This window comes from Grus americana, chromosome 5, assembly GCF_028858705.1.
Source record: "Grus americana isolate bGruAme1 chromosome 5, bGruAme1.mat, whole genome shotgun sequence".
NCBI classification, from domain to species: domain Eukaryota; kingdom Metazoa; phylum Chordata; class Aves; order Gruiformes; family Gruidae; genus Grus; species Grus americana.
Window position 1 is genome coordinate 28107727 of NC_072856.1, and position 12875 is coordinate 28120601.

Consider the following 12875-nt stretch of genomic DNA (forward strand, 5'->3'; position numbering starts at 1 on the left):
ACGTGTCCCCAGAAGTGCTGACAAAGCCACAGCCACCGTGCTCTATCGCAACACACGTGAGTCCTCACACCGACTTCAGCAGGACGAGGGGCTGGGGTAGGGAGGAGTTGAAAGTTCCCTGGACCCCTCCCAGAAGTGATAGCAGCGGCAAGTGTTTAGCTTGTGAGGCGATGAAGGGATTAACTATCATGTCCAGTAACCTGAGCCCCTGTGACATACCCTGGGCAGTCCCAGGAGGGGAGTCAAAAGAAGCTGTCCAGATAGGTGCACAACAGGGAGAGAGAAGGGATCCAGGCAGAAGAGAGAGAAGGCAGACAAAAAGCACCAGGCAACTTGCACTGCAGAGAGCGGAGCAGCCTGCACGCATCACTCCTCAGAGGAAGAGGATGTCATCCTCCTGCTGGGATCTTGCCATCACACCCCTTTCCTCTCGCTCCCATGGAGTTGGGCACCCATGCCCCACAGCTGCAGGCTGGATGGATGAGCACTTCTCCCAGGAGGCTACAGGGATTATGACCTCCTTATCGGGAGAAATCCCAGACCAGCAGCACAGAGCCACGCAGATAAGTTGGGACAAAGGAATCAGAGAGAAATCGGGAGTTTTGATTTAAAGCCCCTCTATCCACACATCATTGCTCCGAGATGCAGGAGGAATGGGACCTTCAAAGGAGGTAAAACCTACCAAAACCATCTTTCTGGTCTGTCCCACCTGTTTTAAAACCCCAACAAAGACGGAAGTGTGCAGTGTGCTGGGCACCAGCCCAGCCACAGCACCCGTTGCGCCCCTCTAGCCACAGCAAACCCCAGATCAGCCTGGCACAGCACAATATGAAACAAGGAAGGCACCATCAATCCCAACAAGGGCTGGAGATAAGAAATACTTTACAACAGCTCTTCACCTGAACAGTCAAACCCACCAACTCCAGCAAAGAAGTACAACACAACTGCTCAGCAAAACTGTCCTCCAGCAACAAAGCCTGATACTACTTCTGCTTTGTGAGCCTCCCACAGTATCCCTCTACAAGGCAGCAGCCAGTGAGAGGACACCTCTAGACAGGAGGAAACACTACGCCACACATCAGTAAATGGACATGTATCCCCTCCATCATCCCTACTCTGCTCGTCCTGATCTGTCAGCTCCTACCTCATACTGGAGGGGTCTAAGAGTGTCATGTTTTAAACCAGCCAACAGCTAAAACAACCACCCAGATGTTCACTCACTCCCCACCCCCCAGTGGGATGGGGCAGAGAATTGAAAAGAAAAAGGTAAAACTCATGGGTTGAGATAGAGACAGTTTAATAGGACAAAAAAGGAAGAAAATAATAATGATAAAAGAATATACAAAACAAGTGATGCACAGCACAGTTGCTCACCACCCAGCCCCAGTGCTCAGCTAGTTACTGAGCCACGCACCTCTGGGCCAAGTCCCCCCGTTATATATGCAGCATGATGTCATATGGTATGGAATATCCCTTTGGCCAGTTTTGGTCAGCTGTGTCCCCTCCCAGCTTCCTGGGTGCCCCCTGCCTTCTCGTTGGCACACCAGTAGGAGAAGCTGAAAAGTCCTTGACTGCTTAGCAACAACAAAAACACCAGTGCATTACCAACATTATTCTCATCCTGAATCCAAAACACAGCACTATACCAGCTGCAACTAAGAAAATTTAACTCTATCCCAGCCAAAACCAGGACAGGGGGGGACCTTGAGGACAGATACTTCTGGAGCAGGAGGAACAGGGTATGAACCAAGATGCCAAATCTGCCTGGCACACACCACCTTTGCAGTCACAACTCTCCCTCTGGTGCTACCAGAGCCCTGCATCTACAGGGAGCAGTTCAGGAGGTAAGAGCCAAGTCCCTGCTACCCACCTGGAAGAGGAAGCAAAAGACCAAGTAGTCTCAATAGCAAAGAGCTGGAAAACCAAAAGCACCTTCAGCGGAGCTAATCCTGACTGGGGAGAGCCAGGCATGTACTTGCCACACACAGCAGCACTGCCCAGTGGAATCCACCACAGCACAGTCACCAGTGTCACCGGGAAAGCAAACTTTGCGCACATGGCCAGAGCCTGCTCTCCAGGGTGCAAGCCCAGGTCCAACGGCTACAGCCCAGCCACCAACAGTTACTTACACAGCACCGCACACAGGACCTGCATGACCCGCAGTGTGGTGGGACTGATCTCCAGGTCTGCTGCTTTCTCCAGGTGAGGTCAGGGGAGCTTGGGTGAGGCTGGGAGAAAGGCAGATCAGAAGCCACAAGCAGTTGCCCTGCTCACCCTAAAGCAGTTGCAGCACCCTCTCCCTCAGGACCCAGCTGCATCTCTCCCTGGGAGGTTTCCATTAGCCCAGGCCAACGGAGAACTGCATGTCCAGAAGTTTTTTCCAACTGCATCACATGGTTATTAAAAGACATGGCCTCTCCCTCTCAGCCTTTAGCACAGGCAGATTTGGGATATTACAGGAGAGACTGCACATTGCTAATGAATCAGGGGAGAGAGTTATCCAAGTAACAGCCTGGGGCTCTAAATGGCTTTCTGGAAAAGGCATCTGGAGGCAGGAGGCAGTCACTATCTCACAGCAGGACTCTGCACACATTGCCAGACGTGTTGTTCCGCCTGGGAAGCCAAAGAGAGTCTCCCTTCCGAGTTGCCAAGTCTCAGCTAAGCTGGGAAGGGCAGGGGCACCCTGACAGAGAACAGCAACAAAATGCCGTCAAGTCAAAACACACATTAAAAGGCCCCTTAAGCTTGTTTGACCTGGGTTTCCCTTCCCCTTAGGCTACCACTTCAAGCGATAGACCTGTCAGCAACACTTCAGGAACTCAAGGACTACACCTCCAACATCCCCTGCCAGCTGCTGCCTTTCCAGGTCCCAGGAGGGCTGTCAGAGATCAGAGGTGTGAGCTACCACCACCAGCGACGTCATGCTCGGAGCTCGGTGTGCTTGTCTCCTCATTTGGACTGAGATTTGGAGGTCTCCTGAAAGGTGCTGGCCTCCAGTGAGATACCGTGAGTGAATCAGGCCTTCCATTCTAGGCAGGGCTCATGTGTCAGGGACTAAAATACTCCCTGGACATGCCTCTGTCTACAGGAGCAGGTCACAATTTATCCCTAGCTATCCCAAAGGATTGGCTGAGCTCATCCAGAAGTGAAGAAAATAGCCACATGATGGTGTGGGCAGGAAGGGATGCCCCAAGGAGACAGGGTCAGAAAGGCTATCTCATCCCAGACCCAAACTGCTCCCTTCCCACCGCGGCCAGAAAGATCCACATCCCAGACCTCACACTGCCAGGCTCCTTCCCTCCTGGCAGTGGAGGGACAGCAGGAAAATGCAGCTGGGGAGAACATCCACTTCCCCCACAACTACCAATGTCCCGAGACACAGCCACGCTTCGATATATTGAGTCTCTTCTCCCACATCCTGCTTCCCACCTCTAACGCTGGCAAGCTCTGTAAGAAAACATCCTCACCTACCCCAGCACCCCGCAAGGTATGTTTTGAGCAAGGCTTACTTAGGATGAGCTGTCTCAGACTCAAGGCAGTGCTCCGTCTGGGGTCAGGCTCTCCAGAAATGGCAGGGTCTCGTGGATCTGAGCAAAGAGCAAGATGCTGGCAGCCAAGCAAGCTGGACTTCAGCACTGTACCCACTGATGGGCTGGCAGAGTGTTTGCTTTTTTTGGTTTGCTTCTTTCCCTGTCATTAGTGCTGAGCCTGCACCCCCCATCATCAGAGCATAGAACTATTTGGCCTCAGTTACAGCCAGTGGATTTCCAGTAAGCACGAGTCCTCGGCACCGAGACTGACAGTAAGTGCTAGAAAGGAGCTGCTCAGAGAGCTTTCCGAGTACAGTCGGGAGAGAAACTAACCCCTCAACCCAGCCTTTCCACTCCTACCCCCCCCAACACACACACACACACACACACGCTGCTGCCAAGGCAATTTAAGTCTTACCCAGTCTCCTGGGCTCTCTGCTGCTCTGAGAAGCCACCCCTCCTACAGCGCTCCTTTGCAGCATACTTACCATAAAAAGGCAACGTGATGCTACTCAAACTGTCCTCCAAACTTGCTCACCGCAGGAGGGAGATGAACAGAAAGGGGGACAGGATAGACAGCGGGTGGGAGGGAGGCTGGGGGCAAGGGATGCAGAGGAAGCGTCTGGCAAAAAGCTTCTCCCTCAGGGACAGAACCGCACTATCTAGCTATGCTGTTCAGAGTAGCTCAAGGACTTCGTGCATCAGGCTTCACCTCTGGCTGAAGACAAAGTATCCTTGGCAGCCTCCTAGGCAGCCGGCTCTCAGATTGCTGTCTGGCAGAGCCAGAGCTTCTCCTTGAAGGAGAGCAGCTCCAGCAGTCTGCACTGGATATGCCCCTAGAGTCACCAGCAGCACACACCTATCACCAGCAAGCTGTTCTCCAGAACTCTGTCACAGGCTTCAGGTGCCATCTCACCCACCTTGGTACTTGTGCTAGCAGCTCAGCCACCATGAAATTCAGAGGCGCTCAACAGATAGCACTGCATGTGAACGGAAAGTTGGGTCTAATCCATGTGATTCCAACTAAATAGGTTTGTTTAGCACCAGACTGTTCTCCAGTAGTATCTCGTGCCCTTTTTGAACTCAGCCTGCTGGAAAACAAACCCTCAGGGGAAGGGGGGAGAAGAGGCGAGATCAGTAAGGATACAGTGCCTGCCCATGCAACTGTAATCCTTGCAGAGGAAGCTGCAGGCACACACTGCATCCATTGTGTGGAGGTAACTGGACAGGAGGAAGGAGGGGCAGCTTGGCAGAGCTCTGTTTGCACTTGGCAGACCTGCGAGAGGCCACGAAACGCCCTCCTCACCCACCCTGCGCACCCTCAAAGCTTTAGCAGGGAGGCGCACAGCTGCGTCCATGTGCACCGCTGCCGATCTTTGCACCGCCAGGTGTGCCGAGGGCCAGGCCCAGCTCAGGGGAGCAGCGCGCCGTGGGCAGGCGATGGCCAGGCAGCCTCAGCGCAGGGTAACTCTCCCCGGCTGAGCGGGAGGCAGAGCTGGAGCACAGTCCGCGCAGCCCAGCACTGCTCAGCACGGCAGGAGAAGGGTCTATGGGACCGAACCCAGGTTTGGGCCCTCTTCTGCAACAGGCTGCAGCCAGACGGGTCTCATGCCTCTGCCTGTAAAACGGGGGTTAGCGCTCGAGTGCGGTAAAGACTAGAGCATGGCCGTGGCTGTGCAAGTGCCGCGCAGGCTCCGGGAAAGGGCCGGGAGCGCTGACAGCACAGCCCTGACCACCTCCCCTCTGCACTTCTGCTTCCCTCCCTTTCTCCCCCGGGCAGGGCGAGAGGCTGCCACGCACGATGCAAGAGGAACACGAGGTCAGCAAGCTCCCGTCCCCAAGGCCCCCCACAACCTTTTCCAGTCCCTGCCCGCAGTTCGCGGCCCCTCAGGGCAGCACCTCCTCCTGCCCCGCACCCAGCAAGCGGGCAGGGACCATTCTGCCTTTGAAAAGAGCGGGGGCTGCCCCTGCCCGCTCGGTCGCACCTTGCGCTTCCCCAAATAAATCCCTCGGTCGGGTGCAAAGAGCCGGCTGCCCGGTACCGGCCGAGGGGGGAGCCAAACGCGGTCCCTGGGTGCCCATCAGAGCACACCCACCCACCCCGGGGGGGGGCACAGGCCCTCCCGGCTGGGACAGGAGCTCCTGCACGCCGGTCCCCGCCGGGTGAAGATGTGGCAGACGCCGCTCCGGCCCACGCTCCCTCCCCACCGCCACCGGGAACTTTTTAGAGGTGCCGCCGCCAGACCCAGCAGCTCCCCCGAGCAATCCCACACAGCTCTCCGGGGGGGGGGGGGGCGGCCAGCGCTCGCCACACCGCCGCCAGCGGCCGCAGCCGCCCCGGGGCACGGCGCTGCCCGGCTCCCAGGCCCACGGAGCGCCAGATCCACGTGTGGGCCGACCCCCACCCCGCTGCAGCGCCCGAGGAACGCCTCTCCCGCCGGACCCCCCCAAACTGACCCCTACCCCTCCTCTGCGCCCTGCGGCAACCACGTCCCCCTCCCCGGGGCACCGCTGACCCCGGCCCCTCTCAGGCCGGGAATCCGACCCCACGGCCCTACAAAAGCCGGCAGCCCCGCTCCCCCAGCCCGCCCCGTACCTGCCCGGCCGCTGCCACTGCCACTGCCACCGCCGCCGCTCCCGGTCCTTTAAACCCCCGCCCCGCCGCCCAATCGGCTGCGCGGCGCTCGGCAGCCGCACCTGGCCCGTCCCGCTCCTCTCGCTCGGCTAGGATGGGCTGGGCGCGCAGGCGCGGTGGCGGCCCCCGGAAGCGCGCGGCCGCGGGAGCCATGGCGGCGGCGGTCCCGGTCCTTGCCCGCGGTGGCGGCCCGGCGGCGCGGCTGCGGCTGCTGTGCCAGCGCTACCAGGAGTACGTGAGGCGGCACCCGGCCGCCACGGCCCAGCTGGAGGGCACCGTGCGGGGCCTCTCCTACCTGCTGCCAGGTGCGGGAGGGGAGCGGTTGGGTCCTCGTCCCTCCCGCCGGGGCCTGAGCCGGGCCCCGCTCCGGCACCTGCCTGGAGGGGTGCGGGGGGCTGGGGCCCAGCGGGGAGCGGGGGTGTCCCCCCTTGCCGGGCGCTGGCTGGTAGCCGCTCTCCTCCCTTCGCAGGTCGCTTCTCGGACTCGTACGCGCTGTCGGAGCTGGGTAGGTGGGCAGCGGGGAGCCGGGGGGACGCGGGGCGCCGGGGCCGGTGGCGTGCATTTGCGCGGGTGCATGCGGGGCCGTTCCCCGGACCCCTTGATTTCTTCACGCCTGGCTGCATATTCCAGCAGCTTATGGGAAGAATCTGCACGTTTTGTTGCCCTTCTTCCCTCAGCCCCTCCTGGGGGAAGAGGCAGCAGTCCCCGTTTGGTTTGCTTACCGTGCGTCCCTTAACTGCAGTGTTCTCGTTCCCTTTCCTTTTCTAGTGTACTCTGCCTCCAATCTGCTAGTGCTATTAAATGACTGGATTCTCCGAAAGGAGCTGCAGCGGAGCCTGCCCGTGGTAAGACTAGAGTGTGCGGGAGGACGATTTGGAACACATGCTTTCTTCCTTGCAGAAGTTTTCAGGGAGTGTCTGTAGAAACTAACAGGTCTTTGCTGTGGCCTCTCTTTGCTATCAGGTATATAGAGGCCAGAGGCAACCTCTGAATGCAGAAACAGCAGCCCTGCCCCATAGCTCCTGGCTTGGAGGAGTGGCCAGAGCACTCCCTGGACCACAGAAATCAGGCCCTGACTCGCACCGGGAGCTCCACTGTTTTTTTGAGAAGCTCAGAACTTGAGATAGGCAAAGGTGTTGCCAAATAACCATCGCTGTTTCCAGAGCACTGGCTCTGGAGCACTGAAGCTCTGATTCCATCTCTCAGGCTCTTCCTTTGCATATACTATTGAGCAAAACAAACATAAGCATCTTGCTTCTGTGTGTCTCTTGCGAGAGCCCCAGGCTCGCTCCCAGCATTTGTTAGACCCTTTGAGGAATCAGGAGGAGGGCATTTTTTTCCAGACAGGCCTCTTCTGTTGCAAGCCAGCCCACTGTGTGGGTTTGGGTGTTGGCAGCTCTCTGGCTGGAGTGTCAGGCATGTAACAAACAGAATTGCAGAAGACTTGCTTCTCTGGTTGTTAAAGGCCAAAGTGAATTTCAGCTGTATTGTCTTTACTGATGCTTTTCAGTGGGTTAAATCCTGTGGTTGACAGCACCAGCAAGCTCCCATGTGGGGAGCAGGAACCCAGGCTGGAAGAGCACCCGCTGTCTTGGGGTTCATGCCTGGAATCTAGAGCGATGGTGTGTTCTGCAGGCATTAGCTCTGCTGTGACTGTGGACTCTAGGTCTCCTTCCCTCTACTCCAAGCATATTCCCTTGTCAGCTCTAACGAGGGCGGAGGTTCGTTGTGTATCCCAACTCTGGGACAAGGAGGAGGAGGCAATTTTGCCATGGAGTTCAGGCACAGTGCCACAACCCAGGAGACTGTCTTGCTGGGTCGGTTGGGGTAGAAGGCAATCCAAGATACAGCTGTGATGTTCGCCTTGTTTCTGGGGCAGGAGCTCTGTGTGATACTGTGATGTCTCGGTCTGCCCCTGCTTGGACGTACAGAAGTGGGCTTGTGTGTAGACTCTGGCCGCAGTGGAGGCACCACTTTTTGTTTCTGGGGCTGTGACTTCCAAGGCCATCTGGTGTTTATTTCTGAGGGTTCCACCAAACTGGGCTGTTGTTCTGCCCCGTGTAACTCCCAAGCAGAACCTGCATCCTGTCCCCCTCCTCCCCTCTGTGTTTTGCAGTCGCTGCCCCAGCAGAAGCTGCTGACCTGGCTGAGTGTGCTAGAATGCGTGGAGGTCTTTGCAGAGATGGGGACAGCCAGGGTGTGGGGGGAGATGGGCCGGTGGACCATCATTGTCCTCATCCAGCTGGCTAAGTAAGTGCCGTGGGCAGAGGGGAAGGGGCAGCGTGCGCTCGGAAGGGGAATCTGGAGGGGACTCAGCAGTATCCCAGGAAAAAGCCCAAGCAGGACTGAGCTGCCAGTCCCTGAGGCTGGGGGAATTTGGAGCCCCACAGTGCACTAGATACTGTGCCACAGAAGGGGACACTTACCCCTCTTGCCTTGCCAGTTGCCCTGGGCAGACCTGAGTGTTTGCCTCTTCTGTGAAAGCCACCCTTCCAGCACAACAGGAACCCAGCTCCGTGGCCTGGTATTGAAGGCTTCCATGTGTCTGCTCACAGAGCCATCCTTCGTCTCCTGCTCCTGCTGTGGTACAAAGCCGGCATCCAGACGTCTCCTCCCATCGTGCCACTGAACAGGGAGCAGCAGCAGCCTCTCCACCCCCAAGGTGAGCCCACGATGCTGTCATCATTGGCTTGGCGCCTTGCTGGGCCACATGTCTTGTCCTGCTGGGAATTACTCATCAGAGCAGCGGCTTGGGAGGCACAGGGAACTGTCAGGCTTCAGTACGCAAAGCTGAGCTGCGTTGAACTTTCCACCCTCTGCAGAGCACAAGTTAGTGTGGTGGCAGAGTTGTCCTACAGTCTGGAAGGAGGGGGTGGAAGAGTCTAAGCCTGGATCCACTGGCTGAACTGTGGCTGAAGCTGTGTGTCCCCTGGTCTGACAGTGAGGAAAGAGATCCTAGGCCTGGGCAATGTCAGGCAGATTTACCTTTTCACCCTCTGACAGGTCTGTGTAGCATTAGCCCCTTCAGGATGGTCCAGCTTGCACTACATCAAACTTTCAGTCAGGTCTTCTTGATGGCAGTGTAGGGAAGGGTGCTGCCAGCTCTGGGGTGAAGCATGTTCCTTTGCAGCCTGACCCCTGTTGCTGTTTTGTTTTGCAGACATGGAAGACAACTGCTCAGGGAAGGATCAGACCTATGTTGGCAGGCGTTCCAGCCGTGTTGTGCGCTCTCTCCAGAGCAGTAAGTAACTGAGCCCGTTTTTCTGTTGTTGCCTGAGCTGTTTCTGCTCCATGCCCTTTATGAATGACCTGGGTGTGGGCAGTAAAGAGCAGAACCTTGTATTGGGGCGTATCCTGCCAGTCACTGGGCTCTGTGGTTGGGGGGATATCAAAGCAACGGGGATTCAGGCACGTGCTGCTAGGCTAACACTTAAATTGTATTTTCCCCTGCGCAACAGAGATAACCCTTCAGCATGGTTATGCTTTGAGGAGCACGGATCTTATGAGTACCTCTCCCTGCTCTGAGGGTGCTGGTCAGCCAGAGCAGTTGCTGTGTGTGAAGTTCTTCAAACTTTCCTGTTTCACACCTTCACAGTGCAGAAAGCAATGGGGTGGTGGTGTGGGGAAGTGTGGTAGGAAAGTTTTATTTGTGTTAGCGACCTGATCTGCTTTTTTTTCAGCCCCATCCCTGCAGTCCCGGCACTGGGGGTCCCCCCAGCAGAGGGAGAAGTCGCAGAGCCAAAGAGCGGAGGAGATGAACCAGCCTCCCACCCCTCTAGGTCTCCAGGAAACCATCGCAGAATCCATCTACATTACCCGTCCTCTGCTCCACCGTATCCTGCCCTGGCTGCAAGCCGGCTCAGCCATACCCCGGGTGCCGGCAGAGGGTGCTGCCGCTCAGCCCTGGTGCAGGGCAGTGCCACACAGGCTTCTCCTTCCCTGCCGCTGCTCTGCTTAGGCGGGAGCCCTGGGACTCCTCCCTGCTTTTATGCCTTGATGGCCACAGGAGTTGTGGGGGCAAGTCCTCCAGCCCCTTCCCTGGGCCCCCCGCACTGCCTTAGAGTGTATCCTCCTGGGCTCAGCAGAGCTTTGCTGGTACCCAGGGGATCGCTTGTCTGCGCGCCTTGTTGGGCATCTCTAGTTCTTTCCATTCCTTGACAGTGTGTTCCTAGTATTGAGTTTAGGAGTGTGGGGCCAGAGATCGTGGAAACCCTGGCTCCTCTCAGCAGTTCTGGACATCTCTAGGTCAGTCTGAGGAAGAGTCTGTGGGTGGTTGAGGTTGGTGGTGGCTGAGCATCACACTTCCACCTGCTCCCCAATCCAGGGCAGGCCCTACTGAGAGAAATAAGCACAGGGGCTGGGCCTGGTCTTAGCTGGGAGATTGACACATTTAGGTATCTTCTACAACACGTACAGCACTTTCTGTTCTGAGCTGGTGCAGCCCGCTCTGTGTGGAGCTGAGAACAGAGGGCATTTAGAAACCCAATTTCTTTTCCTTGCTGGCTGCTGTTGCCATGAGTTTGTCCTCTGTCCTTCTCCTTCCAGTCTGAGCTTGCTGAGTGATCTGAAAGACCTGAACAGGCGAGAGCGAGCAGAGCTGAGGCGACGAACCATCCTACTGCTGTACTATCTGCTGAGATCTCCTTTCTATGACCGATATTCAGAGTAAGGGGCCCCTGCTGGGCTTTTGCTGAAAATTTTTCTTTTAACAGAAATAGCGTCAGGGGATTGGGTGAGTAGATCTGAAGAGGTCTGGGTGCTTGTAATCAGGTTAATCTGAGCCCTTGTGTAACAGCTGCCATTGCTGTTCGTGCATTTAACAGCTGGGGCAGGAGGTGTCCCACTGGACTTGTTCATACCTTCTCCCTTCCTAGGGGCAGGATCCTCCTCCTTCTGCGCTTGTTGGCTGATTATGTGCCTGGAGTTGGCTTTGTCACACGTAAGTGGGCCCTACTGCTATATTCCTGTTTCTGTTTGGTGGAGAAAAATCAGGGGACTTGGGCGGAACGTTTGTCAATTGTTTTCCAACCTGAGGAATTGGGAAGTCCCTGGAATGGTTAGCACCAGTGCACCCTGTATTGATGCTTTTGTTGTTTAAACTGGAACAGGAAAGGATGAATTGCTTCCTGGCTATTAGGGACTGGTGCTCAACCACAGTGGTAAACTTCTCTGTGCCCTTCCAGGCTGCTGAGCTTGGTCTCTGCCACCTCGGCCTGTTCTTCTGGGCTCCCTTTCTGCACCTCGGCTGGTGCACCAGAGCCCTGCTTTGCAGCCCGTTTTTGAACTCTTTTTCTTGATCCCCAGTCTGCAATGCAGACACGAGGGGTAAACAGGTGCCTAGAGTTATTGACCCAGCCAGAAGCTGATTGTAAATCAAAGGGCTGAACCAGGTCTGTCTTCTAGTCCTTCACCAGAGGATCCCTTTATTATGGGCCAGAATTCCACCTCCCCCTGTTCCCTGCTGATGTGAAGCCTTTTGTGGAGTGATTCATTGCAGTGATGTGGCATTAGATCAGCCTTGCATTGTGGGATTGTTGTTTCTTTGGGGAGTTCACAAAGCTGGCCAGCTCAGGAGCCACTTCTTCCAGTTAGTGATTTTTGGAGAGGCTTTGGAGCCTGCGTTGAGCCATGTGCTACATAAGCATTTTCACTCTCCAGCAGTTGCTTCTGTCTGCACCTGCTTGTTATTGCTGAGTTGTCTTCCCTCTTTCCTGTGCCACAGCACTGTCCTCCTGAGTTGCTGCATGAGGGTTTTCCCCTTGCACACTGTAGAACCCCTTTCCCCCTGGAGTTTGGATGTGTCAGCTCTGAGGGGTGGTGTCCCACACCATGGCCATGCTGACTGTGTTTCACACCCTGCTCGATCCTGCTCTTATCCCTGGCACCACATCCCAAAGTTGTCTCTTATCTTGGCAAAAGTAACTGTTTGATTCCTGGGTTCATCTGGGTTGTGTAACTGGAGATGTGGGATCGTTGGGTATCGTAACAAGGGGCATATACCCTGTATACATACAACTTCAAATTCTTGCCTTTCTACATGCATGATCCCTATGTTCTCTTGTTTCAGGGCCACTGATGGATTACTTGCCTGCTTGGCAGAAAATCTATTTCTATAACTGGGGCTGATGAGAAGACAACCATTATTCTCTGCTAAGATCGTGGCCGGACATTTCTAAGGAGGGCAAGCAGGCTGGGGGAGGGATGTTGATAATGTCTAATTTTTGGTTAAACCATCAATGAGAAGCTACCATTCTGCAGGGTGGGGAGGGGGGTGTATGTAACTTTTTTTTATCAGATCTATCTGTGAATGATGGACATTACATGCGTGGAGAGACCCTGGCCACCTCTTTGGACAGTTCTGCAGCTGCAGCGATGGTGACAGGACAACCTCTCTTTTTTTAAGCACTTGATTTTTCTCCTTTTGTACGGCTGCACTATAATAAAGCCAGGCAGCATAGTGTTTTTTGGAGAGCATTGTCTCCCACCTCACGGTGCTGAGATTGACCTGCAGCCTGCTTGTGTTGGCTGTGCCTGGCCGATCTGCTTGGAGCGGGCTTGTCTGTCAAATAAACTGACTGAACGGAAAGAACCGAGCTGAAGGAGCTCTCTTCCCCTGTTTGCCTGGGCTCCCCTCGTAGCTGGTTGCCAACAGGTCTCTCCCTCAGGAATAGCAGCTTTTGCAGTTGCCTGTGCTGGGAAACGCTGTTGTC

At 55.8% G+C, this 12875-nt stretch overlaps 2 protein-coding genes across 3 annotated transcripts in view; one reads left to right on the top strand and one right to left on the bottom strand.

The window, feature by feature from the left end:
• LARGE2 (LARGE xylosyl- and glucuronyltransferase 2) overlaps positions 1-6261 on the bottom strand; it is a 25702-nt gene extending 19441 nt beyond the window's left edge. Inside the window, exon 1 of the mRNA XM_054826869.1 lies at positions 6127-6261. The gene's annotated coding sequence lies outside the window, so the exon portion shown is untranslated. The remainder of the gene's footprint in view (positions 1-6126) is intronic.
• PEX16 (peroxisomal biogenesis factor 16) lies at positions 5178-12751 on the top strand. Of its 2 annotated transcripts, none has more exons than XM_054826873.1 (11): positions 5178-5349; positions 6635-6670; positions 6934-7010; positions 8282-8415; positions 8721-8827; positions 9326-9406; positions 9846-9998; positions 10338-10410; positions 10711-10830; positions 11040-11104; positions 12233-12751. In XM_054826873.1, the coding sequence occupies exons 1-11, from the start codon at positions 5193-5195 to the stop codon at positions 12289-12291; spliced, it is 1062 nt and encodes a 353-aa protein (XP_054682848.1). In that variant the 5' UTR covers positions 5178-5192; the 3' UTR covers positions 12292-12751. The 2 variants fall into 2 exon arrangements, with proteins under 2 accessions (XP_054682848.1, XP_054682849.1); XM_054826874.1 differs by lacking the exon at positions 5178-5349 and adding an exon at positions 6281-6470.
• The last annotated feature ends 124 nt before the right edge of the window (positions 12752-12875 follow it).